We start from the raw sequence: 26545 nt of genomic DNA, 5'->3' as shown, positions 1-26545 counted from the left end.
TAGCTATGGAGAAGGGAGGCAGGAATGCAGTTTGTGAACTAAAAAAACACCTTGCTGCTTTATTTTTCATACTGTGAGAAATTGTCTCGAGTGTAATTTAAAATTACCCCATGAAATGTTCTTATGCTTAAAGTAATTCCTGTGACATTGGGTTTCTCAGTAATACTGAATGGAAGAATGCAGGTTTGATCTCCTCCTTGATGGTAGTTCCCGAGGCAAAGGGTTTTGAAAAGGGCATGCCAAGCACAGGCTGGGACATCTCCCAATGGGATTGAAAGAGCTGTTGGCAGAAGTTTGGAAGCAGGTCCAACTTCTCAGTGGACTGAAGAATAACTGCAAATTGTTTAATTTGGAAAAATTACAATTGAAAAATTTCATTTTGAAACTTGTTTGGAATGAAATTGAATGTAGGACCGAGGTGTTTATTGCTTCCATAAACCTGTCTCTTGATCACTTTTTTTCTTTTTAAATATAGTCATATAAATGGCAAAGGCAGCCACTATTTCATTTGAATTTTTCACAGCAGTTCCAAAGACTTCAAACCAGTTTTATCAAAGTAATGACAAAGGATATTACTGTAGACAATTAGACTGGTTACATTTTTGTCAATCTATGCCTTCCCACGTTGGGTATGGCCCAGTTAAATGCTGAGTATTGCTGAGTTAATAGTCTTGGTAGCATAGTTGTGAGAAGGCACTAGAATGGAGGTCACAGAGGGCAAAGTAAAATGGAAGAGGGAGTCATGTTGAACAGCTGAGAAAGTTCCCCTTGGGCTCTGAGCAGATCTTCAACACGGCCTCTTGACCAGGTCTGGGGTGGCGTACCGAGACACCAAAGAAAATTAATTTATATTAGACGGACGCTTACAACTTTTTTACACCCTTGACATTCTCGTTCATTTCAAAAGACTGAGGTTCATTTATTAAACAATATTTTTAACTGAACTAATGTTAGATAGAGTGCAATACACAAGAGTAGCCTGTCAGTTTCAGACATATGTAACTCCAATGATGGGCTTTGGAAAGTCAGAAATCTCACCCTGAAATCTGCCTTTTATTACTGATCATTTTCAGTTTGTTCTGCAATTAATTACTTGGTGCAGTTTATTTCAGTCACATGTTTAGGTTCACAGCCATAGTTACCAATCATAAAGCTCTAATAACTTAAGTGCAATTTTTAAGTTGCTTTGACGTCTCATGGCCCCTTACAGTGCCTCTCACTGCACTGTGGTCCTTGGGACCTAGTCTGTACAAAATCGATCAGCTCCCCCTCACCGCGCACTACACAGGATATTAAAAATGATTCCCTTGCATTCTTAAAATAAAATGTAAATAGAGACTGCTGATAGGGCTAGATGAAGTAGGGTGGGAGGAGGCTCAGGTGGAGCACAGACACAGACCGGTGGAGCTAAACAGTATGTTTCTTTGCTGTACAGTCCACGTAACATGTTTACTTGTATTAGCAAAGTGTTTTGAGTGTTTCAATCTTAAACAGAACCGTTCATTAAAATGCCAGTCGCTACATCTTATGAGAACACTAAAAGTAAAGTCCAGTTTAACCAAAAGACTCATTCTGGTGCTTGAAGATCTTCATGAATTTACTTCTATATTTGCTCCGTATTGCACAACACATATTAGCTGTTCATTAACTATTATCAAGCAACCACATACAAGGCATGCCCCAGAGACTCGAAACAATAAGCATGACTCCGACATTATTATGTTGGTTGCTGAACACTGAGCACATTCACCGTGCAACATAAAAATGGATTGTCAACCTGATTCTTCACATTTTTGTTCATACAGAATACTAGCTTGACTAAGTTAAAGAGGGAAGACAATAAATAAAACACAAACAACATTGCTTTATTAATGGCATTCACTGATAGACTGAAATTTAACTTTTAAAATATGTAATTATAGCTGGCCACATTTCCCGCCCTCGGCTGCTCCAGTGGTATCATACGTCTTTCCAACATAAATTCCATCACTGCTTATTATTTTAAAAGCTAAATACTTCATGAAATCAGAATGCTAGCCGATGCAACTATAAAGCATAGTGTGGACAGAGCAGAACTGAACTTGCAATTCCAGAGACAACCTGCATTAAGCTTTTGTTAACCTAGTACACTAGATCCAACAAATCAAAGCACTGAACTCTGCCAAGTGTCCATAAAATAACATCAGGCAGGTGAAATGCTTGTTAATTTTAAGAAAGATACGCTTACCTTAACAGTAACATAAACTCCCATTATCAAAATCACGCACATATCCACAATGGTTTTCAGGACACAGGGCTGCTGTTTGAGGCTTACTTTCCTATGCTTTGTACCCTGGAAACGAGGTTCTCAGGAGATCTGTATTACCAAATATTCGCACCCCATTTGCATTGCCAAGGGATTCAGTTGGGTATTTCCTGAGAGGAGTGTAAGGGGTTGGAGTACTTATGCATGACAATTCTATGCAATTGAGGCAGGAGGAATTAAATGGTGTCCAACTTTCAGTGCTGAATGGATCACCATTTCCAGGCCTTTCTAGCGGAAGTTCAACTTTCCTCTCCTCGCTCCAGGTGCAATGTGCTGCTGGGAGTGTGAGCGGGGAGTTTAAATGGCTGATTTGCACCCAGACAGGATCAAATTATGTCAGGCCGGGCACACTTCAGGGGAGCAGTGGGAGGAAAATCAGCCCTTCTGAGTCTAAATGTGCTGGAAATACATGGTGGGGTGATTAGCACCTGACAGAGGAAGATTAATGTTTAAGTGGGTTTTATCAATCCGAACTAGGATAGCATTTGAAACAGTCTCTCTCTTCTGGATGTCAAATCACCCACTGCGTATCTGCAGCATTTATTATCATTCTTCCAGATTTGGTGCATTGACATCTATAATGGTTAGATAAAAATTTGTATCTGGATGCGGCATGAGCGGAAATCATAGTGAATTTACGCAATTGTTAAGAATTTGCTTTATCTGCAGGAGGGGTTAATTCCACACATCCAGCAGAGAGCCACACTCTGGTGGAGAAAGGGCTAAACCAGAGCATATAAACCATATCAAATATCGAAAATGCAGTCCAGTTCGACAACAAGAACCTGCTGATAAATTAAAAATGCTAATTAAATGTTCGGTTGAAGAAATATAACATTGTCTGGGGTCAGACATGTGCGATATTATCCACTGTTCATTTATTTTAATTGCTTTATAATTGCATTTTATCCTTTATAATAACAAGAAAGTATAACCTTTTGGTGCAGTGAGAGTTTTTGGATTTACTTCATCGAATATTTAAAATAGCGTCCAGTTGTTCTATAAGCTGACTGCAAACTCACCATCGTTGCTAACAGGCTGAGCTTACATAGCTATAAGGGGCTCTTTGCTCTCCCTTTATGTATTTGCTCATTGAAAGGAATTAATACGGTTAGAGCCTTTAAAGGGGATGGGCGGACAAAACTAATTTAAATGGAAATAAACTATCTGGAACACAGATAGGAAAAATCACTTGCCTGTTGTGCCACTTGCCCTATCGTATTCTGTAACTTGTTTAAAATTTAGTCTTAAGTTACATATATTTTACGCCTGGTTTCAGCTGAATCTATGCTATATTTTATACAAATAAACAAATAGTCATTTTTCCTAAGCAAACTGGATTAAATTTCCTACCCATTCAGAATCATTTCAAACCAGATCTTTGGCAGACACACTGCAGCATCTTTGTCTCATTTTTATACATGGTGTGAAATTATTATTATTTTTTACAGAGTGGAAATATATCAGTCTCGAAATTATACAATGTAACAGTATTGTGTCAACCACTTTATGCACTATTTTAATAGAGGCAGTAACCTGTGGTAACTTCCTTGATTAAAACAGTGTGCAGAATAATTGCATACAACCCCAACCCAAGATAATCTGTCACAGTGTAATTTCTAGGCTATTAACTACTGATCGGCTGGGAATGATACGAAAAAGAGGTCCACTAATTCAAAGCTTGGGATTTATGCATATGAAATTGTCATTTTATATCTCTGTTAACATCTCAAATGCGCCAAATAAAATGGGGCTGACCTGGCACTAAGGAAATCTTGCAAGTGACAATTCATAACATTAAGGCAAGTACGGACACAAGTAACAATGTGATACTCACACAAAATACCTGGGCAATGACTCCACCATTCTTTGTTTTGTTTTCAATACAAATGAATGAAGTAACGCATTAATGCCTGCTATGAAGCTAGATATTTTACCATTCCTTCACTAAGCTGAGCTGCTGACTTTGAAGAAGGTTTCTTCATTTTTCTTTGTATATTTTTCTCTGATATGACTATTGTGTATAGCAGCTGTACATACACCCTTTTCAACTACAGCACACGGTGTAAAAGGTTTCAAGCAATAAAGTCCAAAGCATAACTTTGTACAAACCAGCTTCAAATTAATTCCCTTGTCTCCCCCCCCACCCCCGGTTCCACAAACCCATGCTTTCACAGTGAAAGGCAGAGAACACTGGTTGCTGCACTTTGCTTAGAGTCGTATGGCTAAATATTTTAAAACTGTTTCCAAAGCAGAGTATCCAAGTTAATTAGAAAAGAAAAATAAAGTTGTCCAACTTATTACAATATCCAATCTATTATAGTTCTAGAAAGATTCGAGCAATTTATGGTTTAACGAGAGATGATATTACTGTGGTTCATTTTATTGAGGGAAATCACACTAGAATCCTCAGGTCAGAATCCTGGCAAATTTTATGTGGGTATCAATTTCTCAAACCTCACACTGGTTATCTGCTGCAGCGCAGGTATTTTTCAGAGGTTTGATTTTCGTTAACTTCCAGAACGCCTTTCCCACAGAATATTACATTGATATTTAGCCACTGCAAGTTGCCCATTTCCAACATGCATTTTTTTTTAGAAGAGGCGAGCTTTCTTCTTGAGCTCATTGCGTTTCCAAAGTGGTAACCTGTCGAACTCCTGGTTAGTCATATTAAACAGCTGGTAAAAAACTTCAGGGGCCAGATGACGCTAAAGGAGCAAAGCATAAAGAAAAAAAATCAATTAGTTATTACAGTTTATTTGCAATGCAATCCAACAATGCTGAAGTCACATTTATTTATCTAGAATTAGAGATTTTCTTTTCCTTTGTTAAGTTTGATTTGATTTATTACTGTCACATGTATTGGCATACAGTGAAAAACATTGTTTCTTGCGTGCTATACAGACAAAGCATACCATACATAGAGATGGAAAGGAGAGAGTGCAGAATGTGTTATAGTCATAGCTAGGGTGTAGAGAAAGGTCCATTCAAAAGTCTGGTGCAGCAGAGAAGCTGTTCTTGAGTCAGTTGGTAGGTGTTCTCAGACTTTTCCCAACGGAAGAAGATGGGAGTATGTCTGGGGTGCGTGGGGTCCATGATTATACTGGCTGCTTTTCCAAGGCAACGGGAAGTGTAGACGGAGTCATTGGATGGGAGGTTGGTTTGCGTGATGGACTGGGCTACGTTCACAACCCTTTGTAGTTTTGTAGCTAATATGCCTTTGCCATCTTTTCCTCCCAAGTCACTGACTAACTGGGTGCTAGTCCCTATCCCAATGTCACTTTATCTGGTAAGAGTGCATTTTGGGTATTCTGATCAGTTTTGGTCATCAAGACACATCGTGCTGGCAAAACAATGAGATTCACACAGTGTCAGAGGACTGAGTTAGAAGGCAATAATATGGGAGAGGAAGCAGAGGAGAAAGGACAAGTTATTCAGCAGAGCAGGAAAAGGTTAATCCAGAATGCTACTTTCAGTTAAACCATAATTGTGGGAACAAGCTAAGGATTGAAATCAGAATATTTGAATGAAGAATGATTCCTATCTGGGATGATTATCCTGTTACGGTAAAGCCTAATCCCTGGCATAATTCAAAAGGCAATTAAACTGCTATGATATGGATACAGAGGGTTTCTGTGCAAGCATCTCACATTCACTTCTCTTTGTGAGATTGAATGCTTAGTATCTCATCCCGATGTGAGCTGAAGACATAAAACAGCATCAACTGCTTGCACTGCGCTACCCTTTTATTCCTCCTTAACAACTGGCACTAAGGAAATCTTGCAAGTGACAATTCATAACATTAAGGCACAAGTTTTTTGCATCCAGGTGGTAGCATGCTTGAAAGTCAGAGGGGCAAATCTTACCATCTTCCCCTGCTGGCTGATGGGTGGGATGAGTTGGTAAGTTCGTGAGAGAGCCAAGAAATCAGGTTTTCATCCGATTTCTCGCCTCTCGTGATCTTACCAGCGATGGGTATCCGGCGAGGTCAGCCTTGTGCCTATTTCCATTTAAATGTATTACGCACAGAATTGATGAGCACGGTACAGTATCATCTGGGCTCATTGCCTCTGTAGCCTCGACAGGAGAGGTTCCCTCCAGCGAGAATCACAACTGGTCCCTAGCAACAGGGAGGGGTTGTGATGGTCTCGCCCGTAGAACTGGAGGCCATTGACGGCCCCTGGGAAGGCTGGAGGCAAGGGGGTGCCACTTGGGCAGTGCCAGCCTGGCAGTGCCAGTCTGGCACCCTGGCACTACCAGCTTGGCACTCTGGCACTGCCCATTAGGCACCCAAAGAGCAGGGCCATAGGGGGAAACGGCCTGCTGGGGGGCAGGTCAGACTGGGAGTGGCCGGTTGGTGTGGAGGGGCGGGGGAATCCACTGGCACTCTGCATTAAGCATCGCTGGGGGGAGGGAGGGGGACGATCGGGGCTGGCCATGGTGGGGAGGTCGGTCATTCCCGGCAGGTTGGGGGTTGCAATAGGCCGTGGGCCCCCGCAGAAGCTGAGTAGACTGTGCTCTCACCTCCAGTCTTGTTCTGTCTACATCTCTTGGTAATTTGCTGCGTCCCCTGTTGGTCACCGAAAGCACTTGATAAGGGTAAATCTTTGCAGTGGAAAAAAAGGAAGATTCAATATCATCTACTCATCTCCAATTATGTACATGCAAAAAAGCATCTTTTTCAGACTTCCTCATTATAATCTATAAAATATAATAATACCGTTGTGATCCCAAGGGAGGCTGACAATTTCTAAAAAGATATTCAAATTTCCAGTGGCTAACTGGAAGGATTATACAAAAAGATTTTATTCTAATAAACAAATGAAAAGCAACATCATCTAAATACTATTCAATAGACAACTGATATTCTAAACTACAGAAACGATCCCCCATTTAATTTTGAAAAAAAATCCTTCCATGGTTATACTTTATTCTGTCTCTGAAGTGGACTCTACATTTTCCAGGAACCAGTCCAAAATGATTCTTGGCTCTGGCAGGCTTGCTTCCTTTATTTTCCTTTCCCAGCAATGGTAACTGAGAATTGACTTTCATGGTGAGGAACAAAGTGGGGATTTTTCCCTTGAACCAAACTAAGCAAATCTTCTCATCTTGTTTTAATCCTCACAAACAAGATCTCTTCAAACTGAGCATAAGACCCCACCCTCATTTCATGTGGTGACTGACAGGGCCTTCATATTCTCTGTTTAAGGTGCAGGACTAACTGCTGCCATCTTTCTGCTCTCTCTTTCTCTCTCTCCCAGATTCTTTCAGGTTGACGCGTCTGTGAGGTTCAGAAATATCTTAAGGAAACTCTGTAAGCTGATGGCTTTCTTTGGCCTGTTCCACTCTCAAAGTCCATTTCAAAGTCCACGGCAAGGTGAATCACATGGGCATTATATCTAGGTAGAAATACTGATTAATTAATCCTCTCAACCCCCAACTCCATTCTGTTTTGGAATTTAATAATTTAAAAAGAACAGTTTACACAAAATCCCAGTAAGACAACCTGGGCCCCGTTAATAATTAACATAAGAGTCATATTTGACTTGAATCTTTGGCCAGAATTCTCCAGTTGTTCATACCCTGCCGCTGCTGAAAGCAAGGACAGAGAATTTGGCGCTCAGCTAAATCTCCATTCACTGCAGCAGGACCGGAGAATCTCGCTGGTGTGAATGGCCAGAGAATTCCAGCCACTAACTCTGTTTCTGTATTCACATATTCTGCCAGACCTGTTGAGTTTTTCTAGCACTTCCTATTTTCATTTCAGATTTCCAGTATCCGCAATATTTTGCCATTTTAAGGAGATTCCAGGTTTTGATTCAGACTCGATACTAATTGTTTACTAGTATACTAGTTGGGGCGGCACGATGGCACAGTGGTTAGCACTCTGCCTCACAGCACCAGGGACCTGGGTTCGATTCCCAGCTTGGGTCACTGTCCTGTGTGGAGTTTGCACATTCTCCCTGTGTCTGCGTGGGTTTCCTCCGGGTGCTCCGATTTCCTCCCACAATCCAAAGATGTGCAGGTTAGGTGGATTGGCCATGCTAAGTTGCCACTTAGTGTCAGGGGGACTAGCTAGGGTAAATGGATGGGGTTATGGGGATAGGGCCTGGGTGGGATTGTGGTCGGTGCAGACTCAATGGGTCAAATGGCCTCCTTCTGCAGTGTAGGGATTCTATGATTCTAATAGGAGATAAGCTTAGGACCATTAAGCTAACAGGTCATCATCCCATGCCAATTTTACATTTACTTGCTTACAGATCTATTTTCAACAGGTTTTCTCCCCTTGCAAACCAGTTTGTCCCCATTCATTCCCTGGTCGTGTGAAGGAAAAATGAATGACTATTTCTAAAAATGATGCACAGGTCTAGCACACTTACCACTAGAAAGGGTGACATGGTGGTTCAATGCAATGATGTACTAACACAGTGGGAGGATGTGGGCTAACTGGCAATGGCATTTTAAGTTTGCAATCTTGCCTATGCTATCAGGAGAGGGTCTAAGCAGGGTCTCCACAGGAAGAACTGAAACCTGGATGGAAAATGATCCCAGTCACTCTTGTACACCTAACAGTGGTTGACTCAAAAAGAACACTGATAAAAATCTGAAAATAGGCCAATTTGTCTGGGTAACACTGTTTGAATTTTCTGTTTACTTTGGTTATTCTTATCATATACAGTAAGCTCTTATTTCTTCATATTTTATTAGTCCATAATTCCAGTGATCTCCGTAGACTTGCCTTTGGCTCCAGCATGTTAGGCATTGAAACTCCCCTGTCCATCCTTGTTCCTTGCGCAGTTCCCTCTTGCGAGGGCTGTGAGAGGCAGAGAGAAATAATGAGGGTATGTCAGTTACAAAGCCCATAATGCAAGCGCCACTATATTGACACAGAGTTACACTAAACTTCAGGGAATTAAAGTGCATGTGAAGTAAGATAAACATTGCAAAACAAATATAAGTAACACAGTATTCTTACTTAAATGTTGAAATAGAACAAAAAACAGAATTATACTATACGATCTTCAGCCTTTCAAATCAGGTACAGTGTTGAAAGATTAACTGATGCTTTGTTGTATTTACTAATGGAAACGGCACTATCAGAATTGTTACAGTAGAACTGCGTCGTCACTGCGAACTGAAGCTGTTTTGCAACTTTCTGCAATTGCAGTATAAATGCTGCAGTTAAACCCCTTGGTTATTGCCAGCAAGCCTCCATTATGATTTACATTGACATCAAAGAAAACGTTCACTTCAATTGTACGAAACTCCGAGAGGGACAAAGTGAGATTCTTTTTCAGAAACGCTGATCAAAATATGATGACGTTAGTTCACACGATTCCCCATTCTCCACCAAATAGGCTAACCTTCCGCACCATTATTCACTTTAATACTGGACACCAGGGGCGGAATTTTCCCTCCGCACTCGCCCCAAGACCGGAAAGCCCAAAGATGTGCAGGTTAGGTGCACTGGCCATGTTAAATTCTCCCTCAGTGTACCCGAACAGGCACCAGAGTGTGGAGACGAGGAGATTTTCACAGTAAATTCATTACAGTGTGAATGTCAGCCTACTTGTGACTAATAAATAAACTTTAAACTTTAACTTCTTAAAAATCCTGCCCCAGGTCAACAGACCTTTGCATAGTCCGTGTCCCACCCACTACGATTCCTGGGACGGGTGGGACGAGAAAATCCCCCCCCCCCAAACATTACATGGACTGGCAGCAGGTCTACTGTTAGAGTTTTTGTTTCTAAGAGTAGCAAAATGTGTGAACAAAATTATCGGGTAAAATCCAAAGTTTCAAAAGAAAATTTAAACATTCTGACGTGTATTTTTAAGAACTGTACTGACTGTGTGCATTTTGGAATGTCAATTCAAGGAAAAAAATCAATAATTAGACTGACATATTCAAGCTTTACTCTTATCCTAGCTTAGTTTCTATGAAGTAGACATTCCATTTCATTCTCAAATAAAACATTAAAATTCTGGTTCAGTTACAATATCTACAACAATCAAAAATAGCTACATATTCTGATAATACAGTTGACTCAAGCTTAGTACATTTTAATTAATAATTATTCATTGATTTTTCCTCATCTAAACTAAAAGGTCCAATTGAATATAACGATGCTTGGATTTCATTGCAAGAAAACTAGGCTAAAATCATTACAACACCTTCTAGAATAATTGCTAGATTATTTAAAATCAGATTTATCACATTAGATCATACATCTCTTTAATATTCAGAAAATAATGTCATTGAGAAACATTAAGACATGTATAAGGTTCATCTTTCCCTTTTGCGGTCAACGTATTTTTGACATTTCTAATGACACCAACATACCAGCGTTTCTGAAAAAAAAAAGAAAAGGAAAATTATTACTCTGGTGCACACTTTACATACGTTATTATTCTTTTCTCTAATTACCTTGATGAAAATGTACAAATGAATACATTAATATATTCGGTTAACTCTGTTCTGCTAACAAGGATCTATTTGTCGCTTTAGGTGTCTCCATCTGTAATCGGACGGGTGTTGGCCACGGATGTTCCTGCCACAATCATTATCAATACTGCTCCATATCCAAGCAACAGCCTACAGCAAGGATAAGCAAGCCACATCAGCTTAGCAACACTTACTCCTGCCACCCAGTCAGATCAAGGGCTGTAAAGGATTCTGAGCCCCAGAAGGCTTGGAGGCCAAGGGCCATGTGGTTCAGATCTAAGTACTCCACCTTAGCTGTCAACCCTGCCCATGCTGGAGTCATTTTGATAAAACTCTTATCACTTCTACTCCAGAAGAAAATGTGCCCCTATAATAAAATTGGATCAGCCATAGTCACGTCAGTTTATCAATTTGTCATGTAGTAAAGTAAGATTTAGGTATGTTTGTTCAGCTTGAAGATTATAATAGTTCCGAAAATAAACTTGTGTTTATTAACTGGAAAGTTGTTTAAACAATGCTGGATCTCATTTCAGTTTTACACAGTTCTCCTTTCCCTCCTCTCCCCGAGGGTGCTGTTTCAGGTCTAGTTAATTAACTCACATGAAATCCCTCTATTTATTGCTTAATTGAGATATTAACCCATCGAAACTGAACAGTTTAACACCCTTATCAAAATAACAAACAAAGAAATGGATTATGCAAATGCACACGAGTCCAGATAATGAGTACTGTTGGGCTATTTGACCTTGGGGTAAATTTTATGTTGATGATGGGAAGTGACGGCTGCATAATGCTTGCCTACCAGTAGAAATATTGGTCTTGGCTGGACAATTTTATGAAAGGCGGCCCGACAGCGATAATATACTGGAGCTTTAATTAGCTGAAAGTTGAACTTCTCTCACTCATGGAAAGTAAGTCCCATTTACAAGAACAGTGAGCCAATCTGATTGGCCAGCAGCTGAGTAGTCCCAGTGGCATCAGAACTCAGTAAGAGTCTGAAGAAGGAAGGACATGTCTTTGGTCTAGGAGGAATCAGGAAACAGGGGAGTGGCACGAGGGGTCAGGTTCTGAAGGCTAGGGGCAGAGACACAAAGTGGGGGATACCATCTTGGGGTAGGTGCACAGGGTTCCTTCCCTCCTCCAAAATGGAGGTCGAATCCTTCCTTCCTACCATAAGACATAGGAGCAGAATTAGGCCACTTGGCCCATCGAGTCTGCTCCGCCATTCAATTATGGCTAATATTTTTCTCATCCCCATTCTCCTGCCTTTTCCCCATCACCCCTGATCCCCTTATTAATCAAGAACCTATCTATCTCTGTCTTAAAGACACTCAATGACCTGGCCTCCACAGCCTTCTGCAGCAAAGAGTTCCACAGATTCACCACTCTCTGGCTGAAGAAATTCCTCCTCATCTCTGTTTTAAAAGATCGTCCCTTTAGTCTGAGGTTTTGCCCTCTGGTTCTAGTTTTTCCTACTAGTGGAAACATCCTCTCCACGTCCACTTTATCCAGGCCTCGCAGTATCCTGTAAGTTTCAATGAGATCCCCCCTCATCCTTCTAAACTCCAACGAGTTCAGACCCAGAGTCATCAACCGTTCCTCATACGACAAGCTCTTCGTTCCAGGGATCTTTCTTGTGAACCTTCTCTGGACCCTTTCCAAGGCCAGCTTTCTCTTTCCCACCCTTTATCCTGAGAGTTTGAAAGAGTGGACGGGTCTCCTTCATTCTATCTTCCTCCATCTACTATATTATGGTGGCAAAGAGAGAATGAGGCCCTTAACAGCCCATTAATTGGCTAATTAGGGACCTAAGAGCAGGCGGGTGGACGTGTTTGCTGGCTGACGCTTTACCATGGAATACCACAGAATCCCTACAGTGCGCAAGGAGGTCATTTGGCCCATCGAGTCTGCAACTCTCCGAAAGAGCATCCCACCCAGGCCCACACCCCCTCCACCCACCATGTCTCAGAACCTCGGGCATTTACCATGGTCAATCCATCTAACCTACACATCTTTGGACTGTGGAAGGAAACCCACACACACACTGGGAGAACATGCAAACTCCACACAGATAGTGACCCAAGGCCAGAATTGAACCCGGGTCCTTGGCGCTGTGAGGCAACAGTGCTTACCACTGTGCCGCCCTCCATAACCCACCCACTGTATTAATGGCAACAGCTCAAGGGTGGGTGAGAAGGTAGTGGGCTAGCAACCAGTTCTATTTTGCAGGTGCCCCCACCCCAGCTTGCAAATACACTGGCATGGAGCAACAAAATCCCCTCCACTACCCCCACCCCCACACCCCCCAACTGTCCTGCGCAACCTCCCCCACCCAGCATGAGTTACTCACAGCCAAACATAATTCAGCAAACAGGATTCACTGAATAGTGACTAAAAACAGAAATCCTGATTGGTTTCATTCTTCTTCATCTGCCTAGCTGAGAATGATATTATTCTGGGTTCCTGCAACACCGAGCAGTGGCCAGAGTGTATTCTGCTTCCAGCTGCTAGGTGGCAGCGTCAAACTGTATTCATTAAAAGGGAACTCGGAGGCTTACACAGGGCAATCCGGGGAATTACAGCTACAGCTTCAGGAATAAAGTCCCACTAAATGCTCTTTGAGTTTTATCCCTTGCAAGTCACGAGCAACAAACTTTAAAAAGGCAATGCTACGAAAATGTGCTGGGCTTAAATTAAAATCCAGAAGGGGGGAATCACGACCTAAACAATAGGATTTTATAAGTCAGTGAGAATCTAGATGAAGACCAGGATTGTTAATGAAATCCATTTGTTACGGAAAACATGATAATAATGTTTTCATCTGGACAATATGAGGCTCAGCATGCTGTTTGGATGGTGGGACTTGGACATCTAGGGCAGCACCAAGTACTTTCTTGAAAAGTTGGAAGGGAGGCAGTAAGGTATCGGGTATCAATCAGTCTAAATTCTGGGCACCAGTTACTTCAGGTGCTGACAGAGTATGGAAAAGGAAATGATTATTCAGCCCTATCAAGGCCACTTCTTTTGATTTGATTTATTATTGTCACATGTATTAGTATACAGTGAAAAATATTGTTCCTTATGTGCTACACAGACAAAGCATACCGTTCATAGAGAAGGAAAGGAGAGAGTGCAGAATGTAGTGTTACAGTCATAGCTAGGGTATAGAGCAAGATCAATGTGGTACGAGGTAGGTCCATTCAAAAGTCTGACAACAGCAGGGAAGAAGCTGTTCTTGAGTCGGTTGGTACATGACCTCAGATTTTTGTATCTTTTTCCCCCGAAACCCTCATAGATTTTAGCACACCTTCTTAATCTTGAGGGAATGTTGATGTATAAATCATACCATACCCCAAACATGAGCAAGAAAATTCACTCCTCCTCAATTGTCCATAATCAACCCTGCCTTCCCAGAAGGAAAAAAGCAGTAAAAACTGGGAAGTAGGAAAACTGGTCCAAAGTGTTTTTTCCTGGTGGGTTCCTGTCTTTCAGGTAACATCCCTCCCTGCCTCATAGCATACAGACCAGCGAGCCCCACGAGATAGTTAATCCTGTCCCTATTTACTTATCCTTAGAATTACCTATCATTTTCCCAGGTGCATACTTAACCAGGTCAGCTTTAACAACAGGGGTAGAGACCCAGGACAGACAGATAAATAAATCATCATCTACCATGATATTTATGAGGAGGCCCAGCAGTTAGGGCTGGCTAAATGGTGTCACCCATTGAAACTCTCACTTCCTCCAGCCCCTTCACCTTGAGCAACCAAGACATGTCAAGATACTGGTGTTCAGGTCAAAAAAGCTGTGGAATTGAGGTCCAGGCTGGACTTGAAGCCTGAACAACACCCTGAAATTAAACTGGGCCTCAAAGGAAGGGGCAAATTAACACAAGAGAAAGAAGTTAAGCTAAGAAAGGACTGCTATTGAGCTGGTCTTTTATGCCTGACCACAGAACTCCAGGAGTACTGGTTTTTGATCATTTTGAACCAGTTTTTCCTTCTAGCCTAGCAGCTGCTCATGCATGAAGCATCCAAACATTGCATGTTCCTATCTCCACACCCTGGTCAGTACTAAAGATGTGTCAGAACTATTGAAACAACTTGACTTTGTCCTGATCCTAGATCCCCTGGTGGTTTTCGAAACATAACTCATTATATGCTAGCAGGGTAGTAGAGGGAGTTTCAATCCCAATATCACAGAATCCCTACAGCGCAGATGGAAGCCATTTGGCTCATCAAGTCTTCACCAACACACTGACAGTGTCTTACCCAGGCGCTCTCCCCCACCCTATCCTCGTAACCCCACACCTTTATCATGGCTAATCCTTCTAACCTAGACATCTCAGAACACTAAGGGGCAATTTAGCATGGCCAATCCACCTAACGTGCACATCTTTGGATTGTGGGAGGAAACCAGAGCACCCGGGGGAAACCCATGCAGACACAGGGAGAATGTGCAAATTCCACACAGAGACCAGAATTTTCCCGTCCCGCCCGCTACGATTCTCGTAGGAGCAGACATGCAAAGGTCCGTTGACCTTGGGCAGGACTTTCGGGCTTGGGGTGAGTGCGGCCCAGAGAGTCACCCAAGGTCGGAATTGAACCTGGGTCCCTGGCGCTGTGAGGCAGCAGTGCTAACCACTGTGTCACTGTGCTGCCCTTTTTTTTCATATATAATTTCATATCAGATGGATCTGATACTTGCATTGCTTTCTTATACTTTCTAAATAAATCAGACAATCTATATCCCGAGCGATTTAACAACATTCACAAAGATGTTTGGAGTCAATCATGACACTTGAACTATTTTCTGGGAGAAGAATTTAAATGTATTTTATAAGCTGGACAGATATGCACGGAAACACAAGATGAAAAGGCATTCCTACCTCTGACACCATCGCTCACATCGCTGTAGCTGTCGTACTGTGTGAAGTCTGTGGACTGTGGCTACCAAAACAAGAGGGAAGAAGAATTAGCCTTTAAAACGTCCCAACAGACAATTATACTTTACTAGTTACTGTAGATTAGTTACTACATCATGTACACTACATAAAGGTACACAAAGATAATAATAGTTAGACCAGGGTTATATTGTAAATTAGCCACTTAACATATGTGGGTAACTGCATTTGTGATTCGTAAATTTAACAAAAATAGACCCCACTGTGGGTCGGGTGATTTCAACGCTCATATTCACATGGTATATGTGAGCATATTTTAACGTTTTTGTATATTTGTTAGTAAAATGGTAAGATGAAAAGCAGAGAGACCGAATGTCCTTTTTAAATTGTATGCATTTTTCATGTTTTTTAATGCTTTACTGGTAAGCTGTGTAACCTGAGTGAACACTCTGGTCTGCAGCGCCATGGAAACATGGGCGGGGTGGTTGGGGATCAGCTGGATCAATGGACATACCCAAGGCCAGCAGGACAAACAAGTCCGTCCAATATTGAGAAGCTCCAAGAGAGCACTTAATGGCAAGCGGCATCCAACCCCATACTGAATGGGACATAGTAAGAAGTCTCACAACACCAGGTTAAAGTCCAACAGCTTTATTTGGAATCATGAGCTTTCGGAGTGCTGCTCTCGGTTGATGAAGCAGCAGCGCTCCGAAAGTTTGTGATTCCAAATAAACCTGTTGGACTTTAACCTGGTGTTGTGAGGCTTCTTACTGTGCTTAGCCCAGTCCAACACCGGCATCTCCACCTCATACTGAATGGAGGGAAGGCAAGTCTGGCGCATCTCATTGTGCAAGTCAACATTTTCTGATGAAGTCAAAGTATAGCTCGTAACCGTTGAACAAAAACCTACGAGCTGCACAAAGACTACTGCATCCAATAAGTAAATGCCGGATTTCCAAACTTTAGTGAAAGTGATTTCACTAGGTTTTGCACAAGGTTTTGCACAAACTGGTGACAGACGCTTGTTAAATAAATATACACGGTAAGCACATTTACCTGTATTGTGTGTAGCATTTTCTACTAGAGACTGTGCATGAGCTTAAATGGTGTCTCCACAATAAAACCTGTGGCTACTCAACAATTGCTTTTGAAAAATACTAAATTAGACACATGCCTAGCATCATTCACATGCATGAATATAGTGGGCTGCATTTTCCCTCCGGGAATAGGAAAGCAAAGTCAGTTTCCAGATCCCGAAACTCCCCCCATGCAGAGGGGGAAACAGTGGTTGAGATTGTCACAGAGGCACCCACTAAGTGGCATGGAGACAGGTTCCCTGGACAATTAAGGATTGCTTCCTGCCACTACATCAATTTTTAGGTCCAAATTGCACTTTGCCTTGGCTGCCATGGACTTTCATTTTCTGATCAGTCTGCAATGTGGGGACCTTATTAAAGATCCTGCTAGAATCTAATTGGACTACATCAAATGTGCTATTCTCACTGACCTTTCTTTAGACCTCCTCAAAAATTTCAATCACATTAGTCAGACATGATCTTCCCTTAACGGATCCATACTGAATCGCTTTGATTAATCTGTGTCTTTCTAATAACCTCCAATAATCTACCCACCATCAATGTTTGGCTGACGGGCCTCTTATGACCCCTTTGGTCCCTTTGGAAACCCTACAGTATTGTCCCCTTTGGAAACGCTACAGTATCATAGAAACTCTACAGTGCAGAAGGAGGCCATTTAGCCCATCGAGTCTGCACCAGCAACAATCCCACCCGGGCCCTATCCCCGTAATCCCACATATTTGCCCCATTAATCCCTCCAATTTACACATCCAGGGTCACTAAGGGGCGATTTAGCACGGCCAATGCACCTAATCTGCACATCTTTGGACTGTGGGAGGAAACCAGAGCCCCCGGATGAAACCCAAGCAGACCCGGAAAGAATCTGCAAACTCCACACAGACAGTGACCTAAGTCGGGAATCAAACCCAGGTCTTTGGAGCTATGAGGCAGCAGTGCTAACCACTGTGCCACCTTTCCCCTCTCTAAAAGATGGTACAACTTTAGCAGCCCTCCACCTCCACACCTACAGCCAGAAAACATTGGAAAAGGATGGTCAGAATATCTGCTATCCTCCTGTGCTTCTTGTAGCAGGCTGGGATACATTACATCCAGGTCCGGTTATATGTCTGCTTTCAAAGATGCTGAACCTCTTACTATTTCCTCTTTCACTATGTTGATCCCAACTAATATTTCATAGTCCTCCTGCTCGACTATAGTTGTGTGTACCTGCCTCTTTTGTGAAGACACTTATATTGATTAAAAACCATCTCCAAGTCTTCTACCTTCACATACAGGTTACCTTTTTGGTGTCCAATAAGTCCAACTCTTTCCTTAGTTATCCTCTTGCCTTTCAAACATTTTTTAAAACTGTTTGTTCCTTTTCTTGATTTTACTTTCCAACATTTTTTGTGCCCTTCATTTTCCATGTGACAGATAAAAAGCCCGCAGTGATATGAACCTAGTGATGCCAATAGGTCAACTCCAAACTGATCATGAGGATGCACATGTTTCAAAAAAATCAAGAGAGGACATCTTTCATTTCTCTGACTATTTTGGTTAATTATTTGGCCTTTCTAAATTCAAGGAATGTTAGCAATTGAGAAAAATGAAGGGTGAGATTTTCCACAGCCCCTGCGGCATGGATGGTTGGAGGCAGCCTGTCATTGGCTGGTGGCGAGATCTTCTGATCCCGCTGCTTTCAACAGGGCTTCCCGTTCTATGCACCCCCACCGCCTGGAAACCCAAGGTGAAGGTTCGCCTTTGGCTGGACCAAAAGATCCCATCGGCAAGAACAGCTGGAAAATTCCAGTCCAAGTTTGTATTTCAGACTTGCTCCCCCCAGTATCAAGCGTTACCAGCATTGGGAGCAACATAGAAAAGCTGAAAAGTTAAGCTGTTTCTAGATTCCCTGGGGAATCGACCAATGCCCAAAGCCCAGATGACTTTCCCAAGGGCATGGAGAATTTTTCAACTACGTCTTAATTTGACAAGGGCGGCACGGTAGCACAGTGGTTAGCACTGCTGCTTCACAGCTCCGGGTTAGGTTGATTGGCCAGGTTAAAAATTGCCCCTTAGAGTCCTGGGATGCGTAGGTTAGAGGGATTAGCGGGTAAATATGTGGGGGTAGGGCCTGGGTGGGATTGTGGTCGGTGCAGACTCGATGGGCCGAATGGCCTCCTTCTGCACAGTAGGGTTTCTATGATTTCTATGATTGAGTTGTGGTTCCTCTGAGTGAGACGACTGAACATGTGTGTACAAAACACTGTAAACTTATTTGTTCCAAAATTTCCCGTAACAATCCAAATTAGTGATGTTTGAGATGTTGGGGCTGGGTCAACTCAATTCCCACAGCATCCTATACAGCAAGAAGCTTTCCATCCTATTGGTCTGTGCTGCCTAAAGTCAGGGTCCCAGAGCTGATCCAATCGTGTGTTCATTAACTGCAGAACTAAATCCTCTTCCTTCTGATTTCTTAATACTAAGTTGAAGTAAAGGATGACTTTTCACTACGCAGGACTTTTATTAGAAGTAAATCAAAATGCTTAAGCTTCAAAATGATAACAACGCCGGCAACTCAAATCCTAAATCTTGAGTAGCTCACTCCGTAGCATATATTAAAAATGAACAATGTTTTACATGTAGAGTGGCTGTGGTACAGCAGTGATATGTATTTTCAATGCTGTCATAACTTTGTTTCATAAACATGTGTGTGCAAAACACTGTAAACTTATTTGTTCCAAAATTTCCCGTAACAATCCATCCTTTAGTCACCACCTAATTACAAATTTAAATTTATATGAACATGCTTCAGACAATTTGTCACTAATTATTCCTGGCTGGCACATATGAAAACTCCAGAGTTCAGGTTACAATTTTAAGGGTAAAGGCAGTAACTGGATCAGAGAGAAGCAAGGAGTGCCAGCTGATGTCATTGGCCATTTACATAGTATGTGATGCATGTGAGTCTTGTCTTACCCTATGTAGCCCATTTCTTCCATAACCCGGGAGAGAGGATGTTTTGGACGCAGAGGCATGCAGTGCTGAAGGGGAGAAATGTAAAAGCAACATTAAAACTTCAGGAAGTCAACAGGAGACAGCAAAAGTAATAAATTTAAGCTAATATTCTATATTAACAACTCTGGGGCAGTAAAGGGAATAGGCAATTCAATATGGATATGTTTTAAAGGTAAATAATGCTATCAGGAATAGCAGTAACATAATGTTTAAGTTTATTTATTAGTGTCACAAGTAGGCTTTCGTTAACACTGCAATGAAGTTACTGTGAAAATCCCCTGGTTGCCACACTCCGGTACCTGTTTGTGTACACTGAGGGAGAATTTAGCATGGCCAATGCACCTAACCAGCACGTCTTTTGGACTGTGGGAGGAAACCGGAGCACCCAAAGAAAACCCACGCAGATGAGGGGAGAATTTGCAGATTCCACACAGACAGTGACCCAAGCCGGGAATTGAACCTGGATCCCTGATGCTGTGAGGCAGCAGTGCTAACCACTGTGCCATCGTGGCATATAATGTTTTATATATAGAGGGATGCACATAGAAGCCAAGGATCAATCTTTCAAAATCAAAGGCATCACGTTCACACCCACTTCCAGCTTATTCTTATTTTTTGTAAGAATCAGAATTGCATTAAAAAAACAAAATACACAAGTTATGGGAGTATAACGTCAGACTGAAAGATTTGTAAAGTATTGTCCAGAAGTTTTCATTTTGTTTAGTTCAGAGTTCCGTTTACACAGTAAAATGCGTCCTGTGGGTGGGGATGATTTTGCTGCCATCAGATTCAGTCTCCACACTTCTCCTTGTTCTTTGTTCTGGACCAGTACACAATCTTCCACCCCCACCTTGAAATAATTCCCAATCCAAGGTTGGAGTCTACCTGGCACCTGCCCCACATTTAACTTCACTAAGGCTGGAAAACAATTGGACTCAGTGAGGAGGGGCGGGGGGGGTGGAGAGGGGGGTTCGGAGTGGGTGGCAGTCAGGTTAAGTCTCTGCAAAACAATGTAAACCTGACGTGACATACATTTAGGTGATTAGACGACAGATAAATTGGCCCAATAATCTTCACAGGGCAATCATGGTCGATTAATTATTTTTTTTCAAGGAATACGGGTGTCACTGGCAAGGTCAGCATTTGTTGCCGATCCCTAATTGCCCTTGAACTCCGTGGCTTGCTAGGCCATTTCAAGAACAAAGAACAGCACAGCACAGGAACAGGCCCTTTGATCCACCAAGCCCGCTCCGATCACATTGTCCTACCCGGACCAACCGCCTGTATCTCTCTATACCTCGTCTGTTCATGTGCCTGTCCAGATAAGTCTTAAATGTCGCTAACACATCTGCCTCAACCACCTCACTTGGCAGTGCATTCCAGGCCCCCACCACCCTCTGTGTAAAAAAACTTCCCCCGCACATCTCTACTGAACCTTTCCCCCCCTTACCTTGAATTTGTGCCCCCTTGGGATTGTCATTTCTGCCCCGGGATAAAGCTTCCAACTGGAAGCTTCAACAGAGGACAGTTAAGGGTCAATCACATTACTGTAGGTCTGGAGTAACTTGTAGGCCAGATCAGGCAAAGGTGGCAGATTTCTTTCTCTGAAGGTCATTCGTGAACCAGATGGGGGTTTTTGTGACAATTAATGATTGTTACCTTTAACACAAACACAGCTGACCACTTAAAAATGGGACTATGTACAGCTAAAGCAAACTGAGTTGATGCAAAAGAGGACTTGAAGCCTCGCAGAGTAAACCTCACCCAAAATAACACCTACTCCACCAAAAGAACAAATGGAGATTTTCTCTAGAACGTTTTTACTGAGCTGGTTTGAGGATTAAAATTCATTACTTCCTAAATAATCTGATAGATTTATCGATTACTTTGACAGGAAGGTCTATTCCTGGGGTCCGTTCCCACGTGAGGAGGAAACTATTTTGGAGGTTAGGTAGCAATTCAATGGAAATCTTTCAAAGATTGGAATGAAACAGGCAGTAAAGGTATTAAAGAACCCTGTTTCTTACTGATCAGTGCCCTTTTCCCATGGAGCTACTGCCTTCATTCGGGTATAGAAGATATATGGCAAAATTAACATTAGAGCTGCTATCTTATGATTATACAGATTTTGTTAATGTATAAATGCATTTTAGCAAGTGAAAACGATGTCAGCAGAGTGCACTCCTTTAGTGTGAGGATAATTTTGACTGTCATTATATTGAGGGATTACAGGCTTAAAACATTAAACGAACATGTTCAATGATTGCATTATTCTGAAATGTGAAGGAAGGAAACACAACCTGGAGTACTGATTAGTTGCTTCATTAATCAAAAGCTTTTCATTTTAATTACAGACTTATTACTTTGGACTTTCTTTGGTGGGATTGTAATGCTTCATAAAACCATCTCTCAGGGAGTCACATGGTGACAACTCATCATTTCAATTTAATAGCTGGAATTTTCCACCCAGAAGATTTCTAATTATTGGTGGTTTTCGAAAGGGGAACATGATGATTGGTATTTGGGAAAATAACGGTTGATGTTATGACTGCCACTATGTTACATAGTCTCAACTTAGTTCATAGAATCCATAGAATAGAATCCCTGCAGTGCAGAAAGAAGCCATTTGGCCCATTGAGTCTGAACCAACTCAGACAGAACATCAAACCCATGCCCTATTCCCATAACCCCATGTATTTACCCCACTACTTCCCCCTAACCTACACGTCTTGGGAGACTAAGGGGCAATTTATCATGGCAATCCACCTAACCTGCAGATCTTTGGAATGTGGGAGGAAACCGGAGCACCCAGAGGAAGCCCACGCAGACAGAGAGAGGACGTGCAAACTCCACACAGTCACCCAAGGCCGGAATTGAGCCCGGGTCCCTAGCACTGTGAGGTAGCAGTGTTAACCACTGTGCCACCCATAAGCCTTAGGGAAGCTTTAGTTTATGTACTGAACATCGGCAGACATAAAGAAGAAGTTGGCAGGTCATGGGTAGGTGGAGGTTAGCATAACTGTCTTCTTTCCTATTTTTTCAGGCTCTCTCACACCCAATCTATTGCCAGAAGGATGGAGCAGCAATGTTCTCCAAAAGTTTCTGACAATGCTGATGGTGTGGAATAGCTTGCAGTGATTTAGACTCTGTTTCAGACCCACCTTATGCAATGTGGCTAACTTGGTGTCTCCCCTTGACTCCCTTTGACAGACAGGTGGAGAAGGTGGTGAAGAAGGCATATGGCATGCTTGCCTTTATAGGACGGGGCATAGAGTATAAAAGTTGGGGTCTGATGTTGCAGACGTATAGAACGTTGGTTCGGCCGCATTTGGAATACTGCGTCCAGTTCTGGTCGCCACACTACCAGAAGGACGTGGAGGCTTTAGAGAGAGTGCAGAGGAGGTTTACCAGGATGTTGCTGGTATGGAGGGGCTTAGTTATGAGGAGAGATTGGGTAAACTGGGGTTGTTCTCACTGGAAAGACGGAGGATGAGGGGAGACCTAATAGAGGTATATAAAATTATGAAAGGCATAGATAGGGTGAAGGGTGCGAAGCTTTTTCCCAGGTCGGTTGTGACGTTCACGAGGGGTCATAGGTTCAAGGTGAGGGGGGGGGGGGGAGGTTTAACACGGATATCAGAAGGACATATTTTACACAGAGGGTGGTGCGGGCCTGGAATGTGCTGCCAGGCAAGGTGGTGGAGGCGGGCACACTGGGAACGTTTAAGACTCATCTAGATAGCCACATGAACGGAGTCGGAATGGAGGGATACAAAAGAATGGTCTAGTTTGGACCAGGGAGCGGTGCGGGCTTGGAGGGCCGAAGGGCCTGTTCCTGTGCTGTATTGTTCTTTGTTCTTGTTCAGACCTGGGATACGTCACCATCTCTCTGAAAACGGCATAAAACCCATGTACACACGGATTTGCTTTCTTAGATGGAGCCATCATTCAGCTGTGGCTAACTGATTATAAATGGGCATTTTTTAATATGATCATAACATTTTAAGTTAGGTGGTTTGTTTTTGACGGGTGCAGACGAGATGGGCCGAAGGGCCTTTTCTATGCTGTCGACCTCTATTTCACTATATTGGAAAATCCTATTATTGCCTGCTGAAACCTCTTTAAACCAACTTTTAATAATGTCTAAGCAAGTAATTTAAAAATCCCACTGAATTATGTCTAATTCAAATATTCAAGTGATGTTAATTATCAGAAAGTTGCCTGGAACTACATAAAATATCGTCCGATGTTTTGAGGCAACATTGTAATATAGAGAATCTTGGCTTGTATAAAGAATATTAAGTTCACTTGTCAAAAGGCCCATGGCAAAGAATTATGAATTGATAAAGAAGTTATTCATCGCACACATTTAATGAAAGATTTATATTCTTACATGCATTTCCTGCTGAGTCAAGGCGATGTCTGAATTGGAGGTCACCAGATGGAGTATGAGAGGCTAAGCGGGCTAGCTTCTCCTTTTCCAGCTCTTCCTTTAGGATCAGCTTCCCAAGGCCTGACTGGATCTGGACAATTACAAAAGATAATTCCCAAAATAAACAAATCCGTATTTCTGAAGAGCAGCTAATGCAGCACCAGTGAGGAGGAGTTAGTGAGACTAGCTAAACATCGTTAGGTTTTCCCTGACAACAATGTCCCTTTTTGAACATAATTTACTTCGAACTGTTTCAAGAAGCTGAGTACAAACCTGAGCAGTGGTACATTTCGGGCAGTAGGACAAGCCAAACAATCCTACTTTGATTAAGAATTAACTTCATTTCCTTAACCCAAGCAATACTGAAGGTGAACATTGACAAACATTGGTTGGTGGTTAGTCTGCAATGTGACCTGTCCTGTTGTGCTGGGGGAACCCTTGAATGAAAGGAAGAAGAAAGCTTTGCATTTATATATCACTTTGCATCTTTCACAACCTCAGGACATTCCACACAGCACTTAGCAGCCAAAGAAGTACTTTCAAAGTGCAGCAATTGTTGTAATGTAGGAGATGTGGCAGCCAATTTACGCACAAGGTCCCACATTCAGCAGTTTAATAAATAACCCGATCGTCTGTTTTAGGTGTTAGCTGAGGGATAAATGGTGACCAGCGCACCTGGAGAACTCCCCAGTTCTTTGAACAATGCCTTGGGATTGGTTCCATCCACCTGGGAGGGCAGACAGGGAAGTACTTTGGAAAATTCTGAGTTTAATTGTAAATTTTCATTAATGACATCAGTTGGAATTCAATGCTGGTGGGAACCTCTGGTCCCAATGATGGAACTCCCCTCCCCACTGTGGGTTTCTTGGTGGCGTGGGGTGGAGCCACTGGGAAATCCCATTGACAGCGGCAAGACCAGAAGATCCTGCTGTCAGCCAATGACGGAACGCCTTCCATTGCCGAGAAACACGCAGTAAGGAATCCCGCGCACTACCACATAGATGATGCAAAAGTATTGGCTGGAACTTTTCAGTTTTGTACGCCCTGTTACTGCTGCCAGCGTGAAAGGAGAATTTGGCGCTCAGCGAATCCCCATTCGCAGCAGCGGGACTGGATAATCTCAGCTGCAGATGAGGTCGGAGCCATTAAATTGAAATGGTGCTGGCTGCAGATCGTTTGAATAAAAATAGATAACTTTAAAAAGTACAAAAATACATACAAGTCTGAAAAATATTCTTGAACAATGATTACAGGATTAACATGTGCTATCTGAAAACTGAAATTTGGTTGAAAGTCAGACCCAATTGTCTCAATCTCCTCTTTGCATTAGCCTAATATCAATGGGCATGACACACAAAACAAGTACATACATAGATATTCATTAATTAATTATTAATACTGCAGCAGTCATGAAAAATTAGGTTGACTGTTACAGATTGTCATTTGCTTGTTTCTTTAACCTCAATGTTATGGAAGGTGCAGACTCGATGGGCCAAATGGCCTCCTTCTGCACTGTAGGGATTCTATGGTTCCATAGTAAATTGACATAAAATATATACTTTTTTAATAGTACATTCTAACAGTTCTAGATACCACAAGTTAGTCATACTTTGCTGAGTTGCTCCTCTTGGAGTTGTCTACGTCTGAGTTTTTCCTCGTCTTCCTCTTCTCGCTCACTCCCCCTCCTCCTGTCCATTCCTGGTAGCAACAAGGTACAACTTCAGAGGATTGTGATAGTATATCCTGGCAGGGGTACAGGCTTGTATGGGTTTAAAACCAAAAAGCGGGATGAAGCCTGCAATCACCTCGGTGGCTTAGTCCCGGTTAAGATTGATTCTCTGATTTTAGCAAGGAATTAGTACACAAATTTCAATAACTTTCTCTCTTGAATAGAGATGTACAGGTGGCAATATTTGTCTGATGCATTAATCAGCAAACTGGCCGGTGCCGTGATCACATTGTTCAATCACGATTACACCCATGCAAGTCCCAATCCAAGTTGGCGGTCGGATCTCATGAGTAAAGTGTAAAAATGGGCTCTGTCAGGCAGCAGGATAGTCAGGGAGAGCATGCCAAGAGGGGGAGGGGGGGGGGGGGGGGGGGAGGGGTGGTGGGGTTGGGGGGGGGGGGGTGGCAAACGTATAGAGACTTCCAGCAGGTTCCCGTATTCTCAAGGAACTAAAGCAGCAGGAATCGTCTTCCTGATGTCACAACAATAAAAAGAGGGAAAAAAACTATTTGGTCCATTCTAGGAGTACTGGTCCCACTTTAAGGACCCTTGATTGGACTGTACCATGTCAGGAACAAATGAATGGGACATGTACAAGCACAGACACCCATTAGTGCATGAAAACCGGATCAAGGGTGTA

The 26545-nt window shown here is 42.4% G+C and overlaps 1 protein-coding gene across 1 annotated transcript in view; it reads right to left on the bottom strand.

Moving 5' to 3' along the window:
• Positions 1-1845: 1845 nt before the first annotated feature.
• The window catches only part of ablim1b (actin binding LIM protein 1b), a 261285-nt gene continuing 236585 nt past the window's right edge, over positions 1846-26545 (bottom strand). Inside the window, exons 16-23 of the mRNA XM_078223256.1 lie at positions 25786-25874; positions 24138-24267; positions 19706-19770; positions 15639-15699; positions 10649-10656; positions 9045-9119; positions 6830-6910; positions 1846-5013 (exon numbers count right to left, since the gene is read on the bottom strand). Of these exons, the coding sequence (XP_078079382.1) occupies positions 4900-5013; positions 6830-6910; positions 9045-9119; positions 10649-10656; positions 15639-15699; positions 19706-19770; positions 24138-24267; positions 25786-25874 (623 nt within the window). The 3' untranslated portion in view covers positions 1846-4899. The remainder of the gene's footprint in view (positions 5014-6829; positions 6911-9044; positions 9120-10648; positions 10657-15638; positions 15700-19705; positions 19771-24137; positions 24268-25785; positions 25875-26545) is intronic.

Source organism: Mustelus asterias, chromosome 11, assembly GCF_964213995.1.
Source record: "Mustelus asterias chromosome 11, sMusAst1.hap1.1, whole genome shotgun sequence".
NCBI classification, from domain to species: domain Eukaryota; kingdom Metazoa; phylum Chordata; class Chondrichthyes; order Carcharhiniformes; family Triakidae; genus Mustelus; species Mustelus asterias.
The sequence above is the reverse complement of the archived record's forward strand: the minus strand, read 5'-3'. Positions and strand labels throughout refer to the sequence as shown.